At 35.0% G+C, this 23,552-nt stretch overlaps 2 protein-coding genes and 1 pseudogene across 2 annotated transcripts; 2 read left to right on the top strand and 1 right to left on the bottom strand.

Annotated features, from left to right (window-relative positions):
• The first annotated feature begins 1,725 nt into the window (after positions 1 to 1,725).
• On the top strand, positions 1,726 to 2,598 carry LOC144545649 (BTB/POZ and MATH domain-containing protein 1-like). The gene has a single exon (XM_078294209.1). It carries the CDS (start codon positions 1,726 to 1,728, stop codon positions 2,596 to 2,598), a length of 873 nt encoding a protein of 290 aa, XP_078150335.1.
• A 3,245-nt stretch (positions 2,599 to 5,843) lies between these two features.
• Positions 5,844 to 9,977, bottom strand: LOC144545855 (uncharacterized). Its single transcript, XM_078294421.1, has 2 exons — positions 8,856 to 9,977; positions 5,844 to 6,229 (listed from the first exon to the last, which is right to left on the bottom strand). The coding sequence occupies exons 1-2, from the start codon at positions 9,597 to 9,599 to the stop codon at positions 6,206 to 6,208; spliced, it is 768 nt and encodes a 255-aa protein (XP_078150547.1). The 5' UTR covers positions 9,600 to 9,977; the 3' UTR covers positions 5,844 to 6,205.
• A 6,140-nt stretch (positions 9,978 to 16,117) lies between these two features.
• LOC144545648 (WAT1-related protein At4g30420-like) lies at positions 16,118 to 22,770 on the top strand (annotated as a pseudogene).
• The last annotated feature ends 782 nt before the right edge of the window (positions 22,771 to 23,552 follow it).

The following is a 23,552-nucleotide window of genomic DNA, read 5'->3' as shown; positions in this document are numbered from 1 at the left end:
CTTTGCTTGATATCAGGCCATTGTTCAACTAACGGGTTTGTTTTGTGCTTTCGGTCTTCATAACAATGTTAAGCTCAATTAACGGGTCTCTTTTGAACCAATTTCGAACTGAACTGGTTTGATTCAAAGTAGGGTTTCAAACAGGAGTTCGAGTTTAGTTAGATACGATTCGAACTAATTCAATTTGGTTCGTTAATAGTTTGAATTGAGACGAATCAGAGAAGAATAGGAAGAGTTAGAGGTTTTAGAACAATTCAGGCCAATTTCGAATCGAGCCAGACCAGTTTCAAACATCAATGAAATTAAATAATTAATAAATACTAATAGTTATATTATATTGACATGCGGGGCTAGACTTTTTTTTTTTTGCTTTCCGTAATTGAAAAATATTATAAATACTTAAAAATTAATATTTCTTGACATGATTTTTTAACTCATGTTGATTATGTGGCTCCTAATTAAGTGTACCGGTAACAGATGGCTCATGCATGCATGCCTTGGTGAACCAATTACGCTTAATTTGTACATTTGCCTGCTCCCGTGTCAAGCATGCATGAAGCAAATTAAGTCACCAAAAGATAATAAAAAAAAAGAATTTTGCTTTATTTGTTCATATTATTAAAAAATAAAGAATTGTTGAATAGGATCGAATTACAGAAGCATGAGTTATTGAAACTTCAACTCTAATTTTGTTTTTGTAATCTTCATTTAGTTAACAAATAAATATAAAGCTCAGTATTAAAAAACAAGTCAGAGTTGGAATGAAGATCAACATGTGTCAATTTTTTACTATTATTTATGATCTTTTTTTTCAAGACCATGTCATTCAATGAAAAATTTAATTTGGGCCATTTTACTTTTTAATTGGGAAGATCCCAACTCATGGATCTACATATTTCCAGTTTGACAACCAAAATTAAGTAATTAATCTCTTGCTCAACATCTTAACTACATTAACATTGTCTAACCAAATTAAACACAAAAATAATTCAAATATGACTATGGCTTGAAATTATCATCCTAAGTTTGACAGTAACATTTTTATCGTTGAAATCCCTAAGCTAAACAAGATTTTTAGGTCGAATTCCTACCAAAGCCCTAGACATTTTTTCTATAAAATTTCAACCTATCAACAAATTACTTGGCCAAGATATGTTTAAAGATACTCAAAATATAGATGTTGTAGATTCCTTTACAATTTTCCAGAAATTTTTTATTTAGCTAAATCCGAGTCAGTTTGAGAAAGATATGACCAAAATACTAACCTTTGATAAATCTGTTCAGGTTGTGTGATTTGTTTTTTTTTTTTAAATTCAACAAACTTCTTTACTTGTAACTATAATCAGAATATGAACTTAGTGGGCTAAACAAGGCACGAATGAGCACAAAAGAGTAAGTATAAAGGAACAAATATAGAATAAATATTCTCATATCTTTGTCACTAATCATCTCTTGCTGAGCATGCAAGGAACTAATATTTTACGTGTTAATTACACACTACTTTGAAGCCTTGTTTCATTTATGTTCCCTATCAAAGACTTCCTCAATAATCATCATCCAAATTCTTGATTTGTGCAATACCTCAACAGCTCTTTTCACCTCAGGCAGCATTCTATGGGCTCATTTTATGAAGGATTGTATACTTTCGAAACAAAGGAGGTTTCAACGCTTGCACCCCAGGGTCGATTAAATCAAGAATTGTTCAAAATAAAATCCTACGAAAGAATGTATACTATCAAGTACGGTCCCTTTACCCTGGGTAACATCAAATGGGAGATCCGCCTATTTCCGTTCGGAGAATTGTTGATATATTATCTCTGTTTGTTAGATGATGCAGTGGTAGTCAAGAAGTTTGGCTACATATGCTTGGTGCAGGATCACAGTAGCAATGGTGATTGGAAGATCCACAGATGGACAAAATTAAATGAAGAGAAGGGTTTCGAAGTACTCCCCTTTGCCAAGGTATTGGGCCTCCCCATGGTACAGTTAACATACTTCAGCAAATCAGAGCAAGAGAAATATTGTAAAGATGATTGCTTCTTGAACAAATTCGTATTATGGGTCATTGCTGACGATTTCAGGAAGGCGCCGGCAAATGCTGTGCACCTTCAACAGCCTCATCAACCCGAGTTCATATCACCAAATCTTTCTGTGCCTTCGACAGCCTCATCAACCCTCCTGGTAACTGGTGATTTTGCAGATATTATTTTTCTTGTGAAAAAAGACACATTTGCTGCCCATAGGTGTGTGCTTGCGGCTCGTTCATCTGTTTTCCGATCAGAACTTCTCGCCCTACAAAAGGATATTAATATGAGCATGAATAGTTTATGTGTATCCGTACGGCACATTGATGGACTCACATTTAAACACTTGCTCCATTTCATTTATACCGATACCTTGCCGCCTGACTTCGAGGAGGTTACCCCACCAGAGAGATACTACCGCATGTTTGTCGCAGCACATCGTTTTAAAATTGAAGGGCTCAAGTTAATATGCGAGCACAAGCTTACCAAGGTGGTTGCCGATGCCATGATAACCACAATAGATCTGTCGGAGTATCATGAGTGTGATCTGCTCAAAATTGTTCAGCATGATTGAAATAATTGCTTCAACTGTTCTGGGTACAAAAGAAGTCGACCACCTATGTCTATGTTAGGAGTAGTTGCAAGTAATAAAAGGGATTAAAGGATTGATGAAATAGAGAATGAATATTGTATTAATCTTGTGTATCAATTACAATTACAATGAAGTTCATTTACAGACTATATTATGGTTTATTTCTGAACATCTCCAATTAATCATCTCCTACCTACCACTCTTGTATTCCTAATTATTTTCCACATTATATACCCACTTAATCTCTAACAGGGATCGGAGTTTATCCAGTTTTTTGTTTTTCAAAGGTTTTGTTGTGATCTGTGTTTTTGTTAAGTTGTTCATGTTCTTTTATTGCTTGTATCATATTGGCAGTTTCCTTTTTTCTCATTTTAATTATATATATATATATATATATATATATATAGAGTAATGCTACGTTACTTTGCAAATTAATTTGGCTATTTTAATTCGCGTTTCTGACCCTCCGATTTGCTTCAAAAATAGTGTTGATCAGATCTAAAATTTGCGGAACTGGACATCTCCTGTAGGGCCCCCTTTACATATCCTTTTGAAATTATCGGAAATGGAGATCTCCAATTTAACCCCAGACCTCCCGATCCCTCTTCTTCTCTCTAACACGAAAAAGAAAAGAGGTGATCAGCGCCTCTCTAAGTCGCGAAGTCGCTTAGTCGCCTCTCTCTCTGAGTCGCTCAGTCGATCTCCCCTCTCTAAAGTCTAAACCTAGCTTCTCCTACCAGTACTTTCCAACTGTGATTTTTAAGCTCCTCAGTCATAGAAGGAAGGAGATCGTTTTTAATCTCGAATCAATTGCTCAATCTCCAACTGTGATTTTTCCAACCGAAGGTAAGCTAATATTGAGACCCCATGATAAAACACTTCTATTTTTAAATTTATTTATTCTCTTTATTGATGGATAGATGGATACATCATTTTGTTCAGTCATACGGGGATCTAAAGTCTAAACAAATGTATTTAGACCCCTCCATCCTTTTTTTTAGCTTCATGACTGAAAATTTGATAGGAATTTAAAACGGTGTCTAGAATATTTTAATAGAAAACACTTATGGGTACGGCCCTAGTACTTAGCATTAAGGAGCATAATTGCCCAAATTTTGGCTGAAACCATAACTAGCGGAGGAAACAAGCATGCTGTCTAGTTTTGTGCTGGAAACAAGCATCCTGTTATTTTCATTTATACATCTCAATTTTTATGTATGTGTTATTTGTCTTTTTTCTTCTGAAAAATAGGTGGGGCAGAACAACTGATTGTTGATGCGGCATGTGAGCTTGTTTCACATGGACATGATGTCCATGTTTCACTGCACATAATGATTTCCTACCACGGCATATCTTTTACCGCTTTCATGCCATATGTGCCTACATTCGTTGTATTTTTGTAGCTTTATGTGTAGTATTCTTCTGGTCGTCATTTGATGTAGTATTAGTAGATCAAGTCTCAGTTGTGATTCCTCTCTTCCGAATCAAACGAGCAACAAAGGTGCAACCAATCAAGCTAGTCTTGTGAAAAATTCAGTTTCATAATTTAGGAATTCTAGGTGTAAGCATAGCTTAGAATTTGAATAATACAAGGTTTCTAGGGTATATAACCTATGTTTTAGGATCTGATACCAGTTTGTGGTACCAGTAGCAATTGGAGAATTTTACAATATCTCTGGGATGTTTGCTATGATGTAAGGATACTTGTTTAATATTGTCCATGGGCTTTGAAATAATAAAAAAAAGTGTTGTGTATTTCTATCTTTTTTTTGTCAGAATTTAGAGATGTATTTGCAATGGCAGTAGAAAACTTGCACTGTGTGAACAAAAATTTTAATGGAAAGCATGCACTGTTAATTTGGCTTCTTTTTTTTATTTGTGACAGTGATGAAAGAGATTATTTCATCATGTAGCCTTTTGTGATTAATTGTATTGGTATGTAATCGATTTCTTAAGTGAAAATGATCTATGACAAAACTGGCTGGTACAGGAAACTAGCATAATTTTAAACTGACTGGTACAAAAATAAAGAACATAATGATTGAGCCAATGTTGACCGACAAATTTCATACATCAAATTGTCATACACAAGCACTACAAAACCTTACAGCATCTCTAATACATGAGAAATAACAATTATATAGAGATATTCTTCAATGCCCAAAATGAAACTATGAACTTTATAGATTCACATAACAGTAATACAGCAAGTTACAACATCAAACAATAATAGTAACAAATAAGAAGTGTTTTACATTAAGCTGACTTGCAAACTTCATGCAGATAATTATGATACATAAAAGCTGACACTTTACAAAAAAGAACAAAAAATATGAAAACCCAAAAGATTCCTGTACTATCCATCCCATCAAAACCCGCAGATAATACACACAAGTTACAACATCGACATCAAAATGTGCAACCCAATCAGTATGTCCTCTTGGTCATGTCGTTGCATCAGTTGGTTGAGTTCCAGTTCTGCCCCTACCTTGCTTGAGCCAATGACATGAATTTCCTGATCTAGTGCCAATGTATACAAATTTGGGTATCTTTTGCAAATTGGTCCCTGTAATCATGTTTCTTCTAGGATATGTTATCTTTGTATTTATTACACTTCTCCATCAGATTCTCTTGAAATGGTATTTTGCAAAGTGCCAATGTTCACTGTGCTGCCCCAAAAGCTCCAATTCAGCAACATCTATTCTCTGCATTATACCGTCACAGCTTAATAAAAGAGCCAATGAAATCACCAATTAATAGATCCAATTTATTTAGTATATAAAATTTCACAATTCATTCTTTCTTTGGCTTCAAAAGTTTGAAAAGGGCGTCTTCTCAGTAGGTCTAGTGCAGAGAAATTGGTGATTTTGTTGGAAACTTTGCTGATTGCAGCAGCCTTTTTCTGGTAAATTTTCTGGTACAAAAAACAGAGAACAACTACAATTTTCAACTATAAGCAACAACTTGTCATTCCTCACATTCGATTACAGAAGTTCAGTATTTAAAGTAACACAATATCTAAATTTAGAACCAACTACTCCCACTACAGACAGCTATATTTAGAACCCACTAATCCCAAAATAACGCTGCTATAACTAGCCTATAACCAACCCACTGCATGACAAACTAAATATAGAAACTACCCTTTTCTGCACACGTCTAAACAGAGAACGTGTCTGACTAAGAAGATTAACAACCTGGTTACAACTAATTCTTAACAGAAATAGACCTACAACTAAAAACGTAGCTTCTAGAAACTGCAGTTCTTATGCACCTTGCTGACTTGGCTGCTGACTTGGATTACATTCAACACTCCCCCTTAATCCAAAGTCATCTACGTCCATCATTCTTCGACACCAAATAAACTTCTCTCTTGCAAGAGCCTTGGTCATGATATCTCCAACTTGTTCATTTGTATTAACATACTCCAATTCGATTTCCTTTTGCTCAACCAACTCTCGGATGAAGTGTTGCTTTGTATCAATATGCTTAGTACGACTATGAAACACTGGATTTTTGCTCATTGCTATCGTTGACTGGTTGTCGCATAGTATTATTGTTGCTCCTGTTTGCTTGCAATTTAACTCTTCTAGCATGCGTCTAAGCCAGACCCCTTGACGTGCAGTTGAAGTCACAGCATTGTACTCTGCTTCAGCTGTGGAAAGTGCAACGGTTGATTGCTTCTTTGAATTCCAGCAAATTGCATTGTTGCCATAAAAGAACACTTGCCCGGATGTGCTCCTTCTATCGTCTAAGCTCCCTGCCCAATCGCTATCGCTATACCCAATTAAACTTGGATTCTCCACAGATTTGTACCACAGTCCATAGCTCGTTGTGCCTGCAACATACCTTAATATCCTTCTTGCTGCACCCATGTGTTGTTTGGTCGGTGTTTGCATGAACCTTGAGATGACCCCAACTGAGTGCGAGAGGTCGGGTCATGTGTGTGTTAAATACATCAAGCCTCCAACCAAACTTCGGAATCGTGTTGCATCAATATGTTCTGTGCCATCCTCTGCTGTGAGTTTTTCGTTGACATTAGATGGTGTTTGCACGAGATTGCATCCTTTCATACCGAACTTCTCAACTAGATCTTTGGCATACTTCCTCTGAGAAATGAACATATGACCTTTTTCTTGCTCAATCTCTAGCCCTAGAAAGTAATGCATCTTACCCAAATCTGTCATCTTGAACATACGCATCATTTGTTCTTTAAATGTTTGAACCATTCCTTGATCTGTACCGAAGTAGATCATATCATCAACATATAAAAAAACAACCAGCAGACCTGTGTTATGTTTGATGTAGAGATTCGGCTCATTCTTGCTTCTCGTGAACCCCAAGGTCTGAAAGCATGCATCTACCTTGCTATACCACACTCGTGGGGCTTGCTTCAAGCCATAAAGTGCTTTGTAGAGCCGATACACCCAGTTTTCTTTGCCTTTGATTTTGAAACCTTCAGGTTGCTCGACATACACCTCTTCCATTAGTTCTCCATTCAAAAAGGCAGACTTAACATCAAGTTGAAAGATTGGTTGCTTTAATTGGACAGCAAGTGCTAACATGAGTCGAACGGTTTCAAACCTCGCAACAGGGGAGAATGTTTCATTGTAGTCAATTCCCTGCCTTTGTGCATATCCTTTCACAACTAATCTTGCCTTGTATTTGAGCACCTCCCCATCAGGACCAAGCTAGGTTTTGTAGATCCATTTGACCCCGATTTGCTTGTGATCCTTTGGCAGCTGTACTAACTCCCAAGTGTTGTTTTCCTCAATTGCTCTCATTTCTTCTTTCATCGCTGTAACCCATTCTTCCTTTCCAGCAGCTTCTTCAAAGCACTCGGGATCAGCCACCAAAAGCTCTTGTGTTGTTGCATATAATTCTTGCAAGGTTTTGGTCTTTTGCTGTGGCGATTGGTTGCTTCTTCTTGTATAAACTCGTGATGGTGTTGGTATGTCTTCGTTTAGGTTTGTTTCAACTTGAGGCTGCTCGGTGTTTGGTTCAAATTGAGGCTGCTCGGTGTTTGGTTCAAATTGAGGCTGCTCGCTGTCCTCATCCTCCTCATTTTGTAAAGCAATCGGTACTTCAACACCTTCCGAATTCCATCTCCAACTCGTATTCTCATCAAACATCACGTTGCGGCTGACAATTGTCTTCTTTGTTTCAGGGTTGTAGAGTCGATATCCCTTCGATTGAATACAATACCATATGAATATGCACTTTTCAGATTTGGCATCCAACTTCTTTCGGTTGTGCGAGTTGATAAGAGTGTATGCAACGCATCCAAAGACTCGTAAGTGCCTCACGGTTGGTTTCCTTCCGAACCACGCCTCATACGGAGTTTTGTTCATGACTGCCTTTGTTGGTGAAAGGTTGAGAATGTAGACTTCTGTGGCTACGGCTTCTGCCCAAAAAGAATTCAGTATGCCTTTTGATTTCAGCATGCTTCTTGCCAACTCAACAACGGTTCTGTTCTTTCGCTCAGCTACACCGTTTTGCTCGGGGGTGTAGGGTGTGGTTAGTTGCTGCAAGATGCCTTCTTGTTCACAAAATTTCTTGAATTCGGTTGATTGATACTCACCACCCCGATCTGATCTTAACACTTTCAGTTTCATGCCGGTTTGCGTTTCAGTCATGGCTTTGAACTTCTTGAACATCTTAAATGCTTCGCTTTTATAGGTAATGAAGAATACCCATGTCATTCTACTGAAATCATCGATGAACAACATGAAATATTTACTTCCTCCCATTGAACTCGTCTCCATGGGCCCACATAGGTCGGTATGCACCAGTTCAAGTACTCGAGTTGCACGGAGAGATTGATCCTTCGGAAATGGCAATTTTGATTGTTTTCCAAGTATAGAACCTTCGCATAACCCGACTTCCTCTATCTCTGGTAGTCCTATCACCATATTTTTCTGGTTTAGTAATTTCAAACCATTAATATTTAAATGCCCATACCTTAGATGCCATAATCTGCTTTGACTAGGTTCTGTTATTGCAAGTGCAGTATCATCAACCTCTGTTATTTCCAGGGGAAACAAGTTATTTTGTGTCTTCCGGATGGTTGCCATCACATGCTTTGTTGATGACTCCTCAATTTTACAAGTGTTGCCTTCGAATTTGTTTGCATAATCGCTGTCCATCATTTGCCCAATGCTTAGGAGATTTTGTGAAAGTTGAGGGATGTAGTATACATTGTGTAGATACCTTGTATTGTTTGCAGTTTGGACAGCCACCTTGCCGATACCTTCAACTTGTATTTGTTTGTCGTTACCGAGACTCACAGGCTTCTTGTATGACTCATCCAATTCTTCGAAGAGATACTTGTAACCGGACATGTGATTAGAACATCCGCTGTCCAGGAACCAAACTTGACTCACGTCTGATTTCTCATCAGTTTTTGCCATGAAGAGCATGGTTTCGGTGCCTTTCTCCTCTACAACATTGGCTTGCTCTTCCTCACGCTTCTTCTTGTAGCAATTAGCCTGCACATGACCAATTCTGTGACAATAGTGGCATTCAACGCCTTGCTTGCCTTGTCCGTCTTCCCTCTTCTTCTTATAGCAATCTGCCTTGACATGACCGAACTTGTGGCAATAATAGCACTCGATATCCTTTTTTGTTGTTTGTTGTTGTTGACGGTTGCTGCTCGTGTCTCTTCCACGACCTCTACCGCTGCGACCTCTTCCTCTACTTGAGTTGCCTTTGGTGAGGAATGCCTTAGAATCGTCCTTCTCTTCAGATCTGAGAAGTCGTACTTCATGGGCTTGCAGCGAACCCATCAACTCGTCGAAAGAGTTTGTGGAGAGGTCCTTGGACTCTTCGATTGCTGCCACGACATGGTCGAATTTTGCTGTAAGGCTGCGGAGCACCTTCATAACCACGATCTTTTCTGTGAGATCTTCGCCACAACTCTTAATTTGGTTGACGATGGATGTGACTCTTGTTAGAAATGCTTGAACAGATTCGCCTTGATTCATGTTCAGCGTCTCAAACTCTCTTCTCAAGCCTTGTAACCTTATCTCGAGAACTTTTGAATTTCCCTGGAATGCGGTTTTCAGGGTTGTCCATGCCTCCTTTGCCGATGCCGCTGCTGCTATTTTTGTGAACACCGTGTCAGCAACGGCTTGTTGAATGAAGAACAGCGCCTTCGTATCTCACTTCACTGTTTCTGTTGGTGCGAGATCTGCGGTCGGTGCTCCCGTCTCCACCAATTCCCATAGACCTTGCGACTTGAGCAAAGTTCATATCTTGATGCTCCAGAACTCGTAGTTGTCTCCCTTGAACAGCGGAATCGATGGATTTGAAACGCTCATGTTCTCTGCCATGGTCGGATCTGCCCTGATCTCTAACCTTTGGCTCTGATACCAATTTGTTGGAAACTTTGCTGATTGCAGCAGCCTTTTTCTGGTAAATTTGCTGGTACAAAAAACAGAGAACAACTACAATTTTCAACTATAAGCAACAACTTGTCATTCCTCACATTCGATTACAGAAGTTCAGTATTTAAAGTAACACAATATCTAAATTTAGAACCAACTACTCCCACTACAGACAGCTATATTTAGAACCCACTAATCCCAAAATAACGCTGCTATAACTAGCCTATAACCAACCCACTGCATGACAAACTAAATATAGAAACTACCCTTTTCTGCACACGTCTAAACAGAGAACGTGTCTGACTAAGAAGATTAACAACCTGGTTACAACTAATTCTTAACAGAAATAGACCTACAACTAAAAACGTAGCTTCTAGAAACTGCAGTTCTTATGCACCTTGCTGACTTGGCTGCTGACTTGGATTACATTCAACAGATTTCAGATAATCTGGAACATAAAGTTCCTATCAGATTATCTGAAATGGTATTTTAGAAGCAAAAGCTCTTTTTACTTTCTGTCTCTTACTGCCAGCAATTGAACTACATAAAGTCGGATCAATGTGAACAAGAGACTACAGTCAGAATAAGGTGTTTCAGACTACCTTTGTGATGATGCATAGACTGTTGCTTGAATTCAGAGAGAGAGAGAGAGCACCTGGCAAGAGAGGCAGCGACTGAGCGACTAAGAGGCGCTAGGTTTAGACTTCGAGTGACCAGTCGGAGGCGAAGGGAAGTACTGGTAGGAGAGGTGAATGAGCGACTCTGATAGAGAGAAAGAAAGGAGAGGGAGCGACGTCGCCTCTTTTCTTTTTCGCGTGAGAGAGAAGGAGAGGGGTCGGGGAGGTCTAGGGTTTAGGTTTTCGCTCAGTCGCCAGGAAAAGGAGAGGAATAGAGGGAACGGGTCGCGTCTGGGGTTTAATTGGAGATCTCCATTTCCGATAATTTCAAAAGGATATGTAAAGGGGGCTCTACAAGAGACGTCCAGTTCCGCAAATTTTAGATCTGATCAACACTATTTTTGAAGCAGATCGGAGGGTCAGAAACGCAAATTAAAACAGCCGAATTAATTTGCAAAGTAGCGTAGCATTACTCTATATATAGATATATATATATATATATATGTGTGTGTGTGTTTTGAAAAGGACGATTTAATGACAAATCCGACAAATTAGCCACAGCCTATATATATAGAGTAGAATTAGGGTGTTCTTAAGCTCACCGACACTTTGGTGAACTTAACTCCAAAACCCATTAAATCGGTTTCAAATGACGAATCTGAACTGTTGAAACCAGCCAATCTTACGAGTGATGCGTCTACATGTGAAAATTTTAAATATTTGAATTAATTTAGTATAAAGTCAAGCGGTCAAAAAACGTTCAAAAAATGAATGCACTAAAATTAATTTAATGACCTTCTACTTTTGACCGATTGAATTTATACTAAATTAATCCAAACCATTGGAAGTCTAATATGATCTTTATTTCTTCTCAAAGAAAGGAATGGAGGTGGTGATCTTGCAAGTTCAATTCAGAATCCTATTAGTTGGTGGTGCTCTGTACATTGGTCAATTTGAAAGGAATATCAATTATGATTTTTTTTTTAATTGCTTGAATTTTTCATGCGCCAATTGGTTGTTTAACAAAACGGAGAAAGGATTCCATTATATACATATAATTCTCAAGCATTTATGTGCCAAAGTACAGAGCTGTAATTGTATTCTTGCTTGGAGAAAATCACCAAAATCTACTATATATATTCATGACCCGCTACCATTAAGAATTCACATCCTCTGAGATATCTCATATTTTGTGTGACTTTTTGGAAAATCCCAACCGTTGCAATACATTCTGCATGAATCTCAAAGGTCAAATAGCCACCAGACACGTCACCCCCGAATAGACACCGGACACGTCGGTCATGCAAAATATGAGATATCTCAGAGGATACGCACTCCTACCATTAATATACGCTGTTTGTAGAGAATTACCTATTTTGAACTCTGCTATAGCAGATATGAATCAAAGCTTCAGCACACATAGGGGAGCTTGAAAAATCAAAGGGTTTTTTATATTGTGGCTCGAAATTTACAAATATAAAATTAGGAATTGTTTAGGCCCAACTATTCTTAATTTATGTGTTACGGATGTAGACCCAAATACAAGCAGGCCTAAGGCCTCAAATCCAAATTTGGCAGCAACTAGATTTTCATTAGTACGGTCCGTACGGAATTGATGTGCAAAAGAAAAGAAAATATATATAAATTTATTCAAAATCTGTATGTTTTGACTTTATTGAATAGTAGATAACATGTTGCAATTAATAAACATATTCTGGAAGGAATATTCTCAAATCATTGTCACTATATCTCATGTCTTAGCTGCGTGCTTTGCACACAGAGAAATAGTCTTTTGCCTGTTAATTACGCCCTAAATTGAAGCCCTCTTTCATTTCTGTTCCCTATCAATCATCCTTCAAATTCTTAATTTGTGCAATACCTCAATGGCTTTTTTTTCACCTCATCCAACAATGGGTTCATTTGCTGAAGGAGTGTTTACAGTTGAAACAAAGGAGGTTTCACGGCTTGCACCGCAGGGCTGAATAAACGAAGAATTGTTGAAAATAAAAAATCCTTCGAAAGAATGTATAATACCAAGTATGGTCCATTTACCATAGGCGATATTGAATGGGAGATCCCCCTATACCCGGTTGGAGAATTCGTGTGGTATTATCTCTGTTTGTTAGATGATACAGTGGTAGTCAAGAAATATGGCTACATGTCCTTGGTGTAGGATTACAGTAGCGAAGCCGAATGGAAGATAGACTCTTTTATAAAAATAAATGAAGAGATGGATTTCAATGCAACCCCTCTCGGCGAGGGATTGGGTCTCCCCAAGAAAATTGCAATGAGAAAAGAAATGTACTTTCAAACTGTACTTTTGGAAATTGCAGTTATAAGAAGTTATTGGCAGTTCGAGTTAGTTATTAGCGGTTATTAGTGGTTATTGGCAGTTAGAGTTAGTTATTAGCGTCTGCACTGGGTTAAATCTTGTATACTGTAAAATTGAATCTTGTATACTGTAAAATTGAATCTTATATACTGTAAAATTGAATCTTGTATACAATAAATTTTTCAATTGAATCTTGTATACTGTAAAATTTTCAAACAATACTGTAAATTTTCAATTGAATCTTGTATACTGTAAAATTTTCAAATAATACTGTAAATTTTCAATTGAATCTTGTATACTGTAAAATTTTCAAATAATACTGTAAATTTTCAATTGAATCTTGTATACTGTAAAATTTTCAAATAATACTGTAAATTTTCAATTGAATCTTGTATATTGTAAAATTTCTAACTCTAAACCATAAAATAATACCATGTATACTGTAAGATAAAATGTAAAAAATGCTACATTTCAGCTTAAACTACAGCCTGCAAAGAATCATGTATACTGTAAAATTTCAAAATATAAACCATAAAATAATACCATGTATATTGTAAAATTTCTAAATCTATACATACATCCATCATCTGTTCACCAAAAATCTGTTCACCACACAAAAATCTGTTCACCACAAACAAAATCTGTTCACTGGGTTGAATCTTGTATACAGTAAAATTGAATCTTGTATACTGTAAAACTACAAAGTGAATACTGTAAAATATCCCGATTATGCTCCAGACCGTTCTTCTCTGAGCAAGTTAATGTCGTTGTCAAGGGCCCCTTCGTCCCTCTCTTCCTCTTGCTCCATTGTCGACCAAGTTAGCATCGATTCTTCATTGATTCTTCATATTCGATCTTGCAATGGTGTTTTAGAGGCAGAAGTAAAGGTCGATGTGATGATTTGATGATCAGAAGAGAGATTTCGGGAAGAGAAGAAAGTATGTTATGTCGAGATCAGATCTAGATGCAAAAGAAACGAGGCAAAAGCTAGTGTGTAAACGGGGCGAGATCAGATCTGAATCCATAAGAATGCTGAGAGAAGAGAACGGGGAGAGAGATTAGAAGAGAAAAGAGTCAGCGGAGAGATCGAAAATTTGTAAAATGGAATTGCTGGTGAGGAAGGAAGGTTTGTTTAAGGAAATCATTAGAAGAAGGTGGGGACCGACAGTTAGAACGAGAGTTGGATAAGGTTGTGGACAAATGGTGGACAAAACTCAGTGGACATAAACCTTTTCTCTAAAATTTTATAATATTGTTGTGTCAATAACAAATTTTGATATGTTGAAGGAGGTGATAGGGACTAGAGAGGGAAGGCAGAGAAATAAGGAGAAGAAAAGGAATTGGTCATGAGTACATGCAGCAGAGAGAGAAGAAGAAGAAAGAGACGTAATGAAAAAAATAAAAAGTCTGCTTCGTGTGATTCTCATTGGTCAGGAACGAAAAAATTCCATCCTTTTTTAGGTAATCGGAATAGTTATAAATGAGGGAATTGAAATAGTAGGGAACAAAGAATTACCGAATTTATTTCCTTTGTAATTTTGTCAAATGCAATAATTACTTTTCATGGAATCACAATGTCTAGAAAGTGCCTTTTAAAAGCACAAACCATGTGCTCTCCAATTTAGGCAAAAAAGACCAACTTATGGTAAGAAAATTGAGAGGAACAAAGAGAATGGTTATTTTTTTTAGTTTAAATTGCAATAGATTAAGTGAGAAAAAAAAAAACAGTGAACAATTCTTTATTTTTTTTTAAATTTGTTCCTTATTCTTAATATTCTTAGTCTTCATTCCTTCTATTTGAAGGATAAAAGTAATTTCTTTCATTATTTTCCAATTCAGAGCTACATTCTTAGTTTAAAAAAGTGGAATTGCAACTATTATCATAGATCTGTATCCTTAAATAACATTTTAAAAATTAAAAAATAGAAACAAATGAGAAAATAATGATATCTACATATGACGAGTAATGTGGTGAGTACGTGTTTAAATAAATTTTGATTTTTGCGTGTAGAAAAATATTAAAAAGTATGCATAGAATCCAACTAAGACAAACTATTTGATTGGAGAGTTGATATTTAAGCTAAAATTACATATTTTTAATCATTGTCGTTAGCGGATCATAATATTTTAATATAAGAATAGAGATAAGGATAAACTAGATGTAAAAATAAAAAAATTATTTCACCGCTTAATGTTATAATTATTATTAATCTTAAAAGAATACCCTCAAGAAAGATATCAGAATCATTAATTCACTGACTCAAATATAAAAAAAAAAATAGAGGAGGGCCCAAGTGCCACATTGTTTTATGCCCCAATCGTACTCCAACATCTTTATTTTCAATTTCAAAATGCAAACAAAAGATCTGAACTACTCAACATGATATCTACATTAAAATGTGCTTAGAGATTAAATTTTATATTTTTTAAAATTTTTTTACTATTTTTTTAAGATAGATACAAAATCAATGTTTTTTACTATTTTTTTAAAATAGATAAAATTTTTTTACTATTTTTTTAAGATAGATACAAAATCAATATTTTTCAGAAAATCAATATTTATCCTTTAAAATTTTAAAAGTTCACAAAACTATCCAATAAAACTCATTTGAAATTTATAAAGTATCCATTGTATCCTTTATTAAAAAAATAAAATATGCAGTATGTGAAAAAAAATGTTTCATCTTCTAACTGGTTGATTTCCGAGGACAATTAGTTTATTTTTTTGACTTGTGACACATATACAGTGACATTTTGGTATATTACTCTTGCGTGTGTGTCACAAGTAAGAAAATGATCCATTTGTTCTCACAACTGACCAATTAGAAGAAGAAAATGACCCATTTGTTTAATAAGGGTAAAAATGATACTTTATAAATTTAAAATGAGTAAACGGTACCGATTGATACCGTGTAGTTCAGTCTCTGATGTATCACATTGTGATTTTTCTTAGTTTAACCAAAGCCTTGACAGCTTCTGTCAAGTTTTAAAAAAAAAAAAAATTTAAATGAGTTTTAATAGAAAAGTCAATAATTGAGTAAATATGATATTATGAATTTTAGAGATATGTAATTTTGAGATTTCTGAGGGGAATACAGGAAATTCTCTTCTTTTATTGGCCAATTTATCCTAAATTTTGTCTCTGGTTCCTTCTTAGTTCATCTCTCTCTCTCTAAGTGTAAACACAAAAATGAGTGGATTCAGCCTAGATGAACATAAACCATGGATGGCCATGGTGGCAACACAGTGCATATATGCAGTAATGAATCTGGTCTCGAAAGTGGCATTCAACCATGGTTTCAGCACGATGGTTTTTGTGGTGTACAGACAAAGCATTGCTACTCTTTTTCTAATCCCTTTCACACTCCTTGCAAAGCGGTACGTACTGTATATACTGTATAGTTTCTCTTTAATCACCTTTTAGATAGCACTGACAAAACAATTTCATACAAAGAGGAATACCTTAAGTAAAATTAGATCTCCAATCAGCATTTTTAACTTAAAAGTCCCTAGCATGAAACAAATTGTCTATTATTTGGTACTATTCCTAGTTAATTTCCTACTAGTCATAGTTTGAATTTTGAATTTATTACTTATCAAGGCACAAGAAGGGAGAACATATTTTTTTTTCACTTATGTTTCTTTATTTATTTTTTTCGGGCCTCAAAACATGTATAACCATTATCTGGGTGACATATGTAATACCATCATTGAAAACCAGAGGCAAATTAAATATAGAGAGCAATAGAGAATAGTAGAGTCCATATTGATGGATTGATCATGCTGCTATTTCCAAAGTTAAAAAAAGAGTCATAGAGGATAGATTGCTAGATTTTTCCAAAAGTTAGTAGCTATATATATAAACGTAGTCATTATCAATTATCATGTGTTGATCTGAATTAATTTTAAATGTTTAAGCATCTCTGTTAACTTGAAATCATAGTAGGAATTATCGGTATCGGGATCGGGATCGGTCCCGGCCGATACCGATACGGGATTGGGGTATCGGATCGGTATCAGCTCAGGATCGGAGTTTTTTTTTGCTTTTTCTTTATGATTTTCTACGTGAGGATTGGTTCAAGATCGGATCGGGGTAGGCCGATAACGATACGTATCGGCCAATCCGTATCGGTATCGGCCGATATTTCTTACTATGCTTGAAACCTTTCAAATTTACAGGGGCAGGGATTCTGACATGTCTCTCAATTTTAAAGGCTTTGGATTGGTTTTCCTTGCAACTTTAGCTGGGTATGTATGAAATTACTTGAAATTCAATTAAGCTGGATTTTTTTTTAATGATAAGTTGGTGCTTTTGCAATGTCTTATATAAATACTCAACAGTGTCACCATGACTCAGTCATTGTATTATCAAGGGGTACATTTGGGGTCTCCATCAATGGCTGCAGCTATGGCCAACCTAATTCCAGCAATTACTTTTGTAATGGCTGCTTCTGTTGGGTATGTTTTATACTCCTAAAATTTTAATCTTATTTTATATGTGAAATTAAGAGACAATGAAATTATTTGAATTCGATCCTCATTTAAATTTGCATTTTACAGATTAGAGACAGTGAAATTAAGAAGTTTAAGAAGTTGGGCTAAGATACTTGGCACCATGATTTGTGTAGGAGGAGCAATGACAGTGGCCTTCTTTAAAGGACCAAAGCTTCTAAACATGTCTTTCCAAAATTTAATGGTGGATCTTCACACGAATATCGACAAATGGGTTATCGGTGGCCTCTGTCTCATGGGATCAAGCAGTTTGTGGTCTTTATGGCTTATATTACAGGTAGCTTTCATTAAAGGTTACAACAATATTAAATTGTGAATAAAAAGAATAAATAGAAAGAAAGTTGTGTACTCATGTTACTAAATTCCAAATCTTGATAAAAAGATTATTCTAAAAGTAGTGGTTCCAAAGAAATATGATAATTTTGGTCTTTCCCTTTCTTTGTAGGTTCCCATTTGCGAATCGTACTCCGACCCGTTATCACTCTCGGCATGGACATGCTTAATGTCAGCCCTACAAACAGCCGCCTTAACATTTTACATGCATCCTGGTGATTTGAGCATTTGGTGTTTCACTTCTCTGAGTGACCTCTTTGCTTGCATATATGCTGTACCTAACTAACCCTTTTGCCTTTTTTTCAGATCTGTTAGTTATTTAAGGGGAGCATATATAGATATAATTAATTGATCCATGATTTACAGGGTTTATTTGGATCTGCTGTGAACTTCTATCTGCAATCTTGGTGCATATCGGTTAGAGGGCCTGTATATTCTGCTATGTTTAACCCGTTCTCGACTATAATTACAACAGTTCTTTCTTGTATTATTCTTCATGAAGAGCTCCACGTTGGAAGGTAATTGTGTTCAAAATCATTCACAAAATTCATAGTCAGGATAGTTTTACAGTAATAAATACTCATTGAGAAACTTGATTGCCACCATAAATAATCAACAAATCAATGAAAAATCTATAAATAATAAGAAAAAGGAAATAAAGGAATTGGAATGACAGAGGTTGACTCGCAGGCGACGAACACTTATATCGGTTATTACAATTTATCACCAATATCTACTATTCGTATTGTAACTTCTAATAACTCTCTTTATTTCTTTTGATTCTAAGAGTTGACACAAATTATTTCTGCTAATTTCTTCTCCAGCTTTGTTGGTGCTACTGCCATTATTGGAGGACTGTATGTAGTGTTATGGGGTAAAGCAGAGGATTTGAAGAGAATGAAAGAACAGAGAGTTATAGATTATAAAAAGATTTCCACCTCAATAGACACTGAATCTCAAAATTGTGAAGCTGATATTGAACAACCCCTTCTGACAAACAAGTCAGAGTTGGAAAAATAGAAGATTAATGTGTCAATTTTTTGTTAGTATTTATGATATTTTTTATTAAGACCATGTCCTTCAATTAAAATATTAATTTTGGCCAATTTTTTTTTCAACTGGGGAGATTTTGTTTAGTTATTGGATATACATAACTACAATATGACTACCAAAATTAAGTAATTTGTATAGTCTGGTTTAAAAATGGAACACAGAAATCATTCAAATCTGTATAAAAAATTTCTGCAATCTGTAGTCTGGTTTAAAAATAATCGTTATAAATTAAACAAAAATAAAAGCCAGCCCAATTAGACTGCTTGGCCCAATTGGGTTTTCCATCAAACAACCAATTGAAATAAGTATCTGAGAATTCAATTGAAAAAAATAATATATTGAGTAAATTATACAAATATTTGTTAAAGTATATCTTATTTTGTATTTGGTACGAAATCTATTTTACTGCTAAGACAATTGAAAAATAAGATAAAAATCCATGTTTGTAAGTATGTATGTAAGTATGAATTTTCAATTAATAAAACAATGAAAGGTATTTTGATGCTAATATTTATTAAAATGATACTTAATATTTGAGATAGATATTAATTTGCAGGGGATGAGGCATCGACAATTGCGCAATGTATTTGCTAATTTGAACCAAGATGAATTGTTCAGGCCCAATTATTTCAATTGATGGGTTACAGATTCCAGGCCCAAATATTAGTAGGCCTAAGTCCAACAATCCAAAGTTTGCAACATATATAGATACAGCAAACGAAAGCCTATTGTGGGCTCTACGAGATGATGATCACTTGATCAGTACATTAATTGTAAAATTTTTTTTTAAAAACCATAAATAAAAAATAATATTTTACCAAACCAACTTGATTGCTTAACCATAAGAACCGAAATACAATTTTGGTCTAAAACACTTTTTTTTTGGGGACCGAAATGTCATTTTGTGTTTTCACAAGTTTTATTATCACTTTTTTTATCGAAATCTGTGAAAATGACTCGGACCGAAATGACATTTTGGTTCTTATGATTTTTATAAAAACTAAAGCAATCAAGTTGATTTGATAAAATATTGCTTTTTATTTATGATTTTTATAAAAAAATTCTTAATTGCATGCAAACTGTAATAGTGCCTCTATAAAAAATGTACAATGTACACCTTAAATCCTTGTTGTAACGTACGTTGTCTCTCTCTCTCTCTCTTTTGAAAGCTTCTCTCCCTCTCTAAGTGTAAACACAACAATGGTTGGGTTTAGCTTAGAGGGACAGAAACCATTTATGGCTATGGTGGCAACACAGTGCATATATGCAGGAATTAATCTGGTGTCGAAAGCGGCATTCAACCGCGGTTTCAGCACCATGGTTTTTGTGGTGTACAGACAAAGCATTGCTACTCTTTTTCTATTCCCTTTCACACTCCTTGCAAAGCGGTACGTACTGTATATATACTGTATAATTTCTCTTTAATCACCTTATAGATAGCACTGACACAACAATTTCATACAAAGAGGAATAACTTGTTAATTTCCTACTAGTCATAGTTTGAATTTTGAATTTATTACTTGATCAAGGCACAACAGTGGAGAACATTTTTTTTCCCTTATTTTTCTTTTCTGACCTCAAAACATATATAACCAATGTCTGGGTGACATCTGTAACACCATCATTGAAAACCAGAGTCAATTTAAATACAGAGAGCAATAGAGCATAGTAGAGTCCATATTGATGGATTGATCATGCTGCTATTTCTCAAGTTAAAAAAAGAGTCATAGAGGGAAGATTGCTAGATATTTCCAAAATTTAGTAGCTATATATATATAAACATAGTTATAATCAATTATCATGTGTTACAGGGGCAGGGTTTCTGACATGTCTCTCAATTATAAAGGCTTTGGATTGGTTTTCCATGCCTCTTTAACTGGGTATGTATGAAATTACTTGCAATTCAATTAAGCTGGAAATTTGTTATATTGATTTATCTTAATTTTTTTTATTTTTCCAATGTCTTATATAAATACTCAACAGTGTCACCATGAATCAGTCATTGTATTATGAGGGGGTAAATTTGGGGTCTCCATCAATGGCTGCAGCTATGGCCAACCTAATTCCAGCAATTACTTTTGTAATGGCTGCTTCTATTGGGTATGTATTATACTCTTTTGAACTTTTAATATTAGCTAATTATATGCGACTTGATAAAAAATATTGTGAAGGATATAAAGTGAACAATTATATAAATCTATCATTTTACAATTTACAGATTAGAGACAGTGAAATTAACAAGTTTAAGAAGCTGGGCTAAGATACTTGGCACCATGATTTGTGTAGGAGGAGCAATGACAATGGCCTTCTTCAAAGGTCCAAAGCTTTTAAACATGTCTTTCCAAAATGTAATGGAAGATCTTCACACGAATATCGACAAATGGGTTATTGGTGGCCTCTATCTCATGGGAGCAAGCAGTTTCTGGTCTTTATGGCTTATATTACAGGTAACTTTAATTAAAGGTAAAATAATACCAAATTGTGAATAAAAATAATAAATTAAAAGATAGTTTTTTGTACCAAATTCCAGACTTTGATTAAAAGATTATTTATACTAGCCAAATCTTGCTATATTTCACATGAAGATATATATATATATATATATAGAGTTAGGCTGGGGTGCTATGGATAGCATAGTGGACTCTATGCTACGGCTCAATATTCGAGTTTTCAAAATCCAAACTGTCGATCCGAACCGTTCATCTTATTCTCCATATTAATATCTGCTTGGAGACCAAATTTTATAATTTTCTGAATATTTTTACTATTTATTAAGCCACTTTGAAAATCGCTAATCCAACGGTTTTACTGTTTTGTGCAGCCACCGTTGGATCAACAATTTTGTAAAATACTTAATAAATATTAAAAAAATTCAGAAAAATGTAAAATTTGGTCTCCAAGCAGATATTAATATGGAGAATAAGATGAACGGTTCGGATCGACCGTTTGGATTTTGAAAACTCGAATATTGAGCCGTAGCATAGAGGCCACTATGCTATCCATAGCACCCCAGCCTAACTCTATATATATATATATATATATATATACTAGAAATTGTTGCAAATAATTTCTTTGTAGGTCCCCATTTGCAAATCGTACTCTGACCCGTTATAACTCTCGGCATGGACATGCTTGATGGCAGCCCTACAAGCAGCCACCGCAACATTTTACGTTCATCCAGATTTGAGAATTTGGCGCTTCACTTCTTTGAGTGACCTCTTTGCTTGCATATATGCAGTACCTAACTTGATTCCTTTGCCTTCTTTTAAGATCTCTTAGCTATTTAAGAGGAACATATATTGATACAGTTGATCAATTTTATGGTTTACAGGGTTTCTTTGGATCTGCTGTGACCTTCTATCTGCAATCGTGGTGCATATCGGTTAGAGGGCCTTTGTATTCTGCCATGTTTAGCCCACTCTCGACTATAATTACTACAGTTCTTTCTTCTATTATACTTCATGAAGAGCTCCACATTGGAAGGTAATTGTGTTCAAAATCATTCACAAAATTCATAGTCAGGATAATTTTACCATTATAAATACTCATGAGGAACTTGCTTTTAATAAAACCATAAATATAAGTAAATCAATGACATATTAATAAATAATAAAGGAAAAAAAAATTGGAACGGAAAAGGTTTACTATTAGTAGTGTAGATTCTAATAACTCTATTTCTTTTTTATTCTAAAAGTTGACACAAATTATTTTTGCTAATTTCTTCTACAGCTTTGTTGGTGCTACTGCAATTATTGGAGGATTGTATGTAGTGCTATGGGGTAAAGCAAAAGATTTGAAGAGCATGGAAGAACAGAGAAACTTAGATTTTAAAAAGATTTCCATCTCAATAGACACTGAATCTCAAAACTGTGAAACTGATATCCAGCAACCCCTCCTGACAAACAAGTCAGAGTTGGAATAATGTGTCATTTTTTTTCTAGTATTTATGATCTTTTTTGTCAAGTCAGAGTTGGGTACAAAAGAAGTCGACCACCTATGTCTATGTTAGCAGTAGTTGCAAGTAATAAAAGGGATTAAAGGGTTTAAGAAATAGACAATGAATATTGTATTAATCTTAAGTGTATCAATTACAATTATAATGAAGTTCATTTACAGATTATATTATAGTTTATTTCTAATTATTTCCCACATTATATACCCACTTATATCTCCAATTAATCATCTCCTACTTACCATTCTTGTATTCCTAATTATTTCCCACATTGTATACCCACTTATATCTCTAACAGGGATCGGAGTTTATCCAGTTTTTTGTTTTTCAAAGGTTTTGTTGTGATCTGTGTTTTTGTTAAGTTGTTCATGTTGTTTAATTGCTTGTATCATATTGGCATTTTCCTTTTTTTTTTTTAATTTTAATTATATATATATATATATATATATATATATATATATAGTATAGTCTCCGTGCGTTGCAACGGAGACATATTATAAGATTGAATATAATATGAAGAGACTTTTTATTTGACATGCATTCACACAAAATAAAAAAAAATAAAAAAAAGACAAATTGAAAAAAACAGAAATCCAAATAATAAATAACAATAAAATAAACAACAACAAATGAAAAAAAGATCTAATATAACATGATTTTTTTTTTAAATATCATTGCGATTTAATATATAATTTTCTCCACAAGTGAGATAGGTCATTAAACGAGTTAGAGGAGATGATATGTGAAGAAAC

The sequence above is a fragment of the Carex rostrata genome, chromosome 28 (assembly GCF_964058835.1).
Source record: "Carex rostrata chromosome 28, lpCarRost1.2, whole genome shotgun sequence".
NCBI classification, from domain to species: Eukaryota; Viridiplantae; Streptophyta; class Magnoliopsida; order Poales; family Cyperaceae; genus Carex; species Carex rostrata.
This window is presented reverse-complemented; position numbering and strand designations above follow the sequence as displayed.

What these genes read in the sequence shown, in the direction of transcription:
- LOC144545855 (XM_078294421.1), bottom strand. Translation starts at nt 9,599, where the DNA reads ATGAATCAAGGCGAATCTGTTCAAGCATTTCTAACAAGAGTCACATCC. An exon ending in AAGTTGAAGGTATCGGCAAG is followed by an intron (nt 6,230 to 8,855) that starts GTGGCTGTCCAA and finishes CTGCACGTCAAG; the next exon opens with GGGTCTGGCTTAGACGCATG.
- LOC144545649 (XM_078294209.1), top strand. Translation starts at nt 1,726, where the DNA reads ATGTATACTATCAAGTACGGTCCCTTTACCCTGGGTAACATCAAATGG.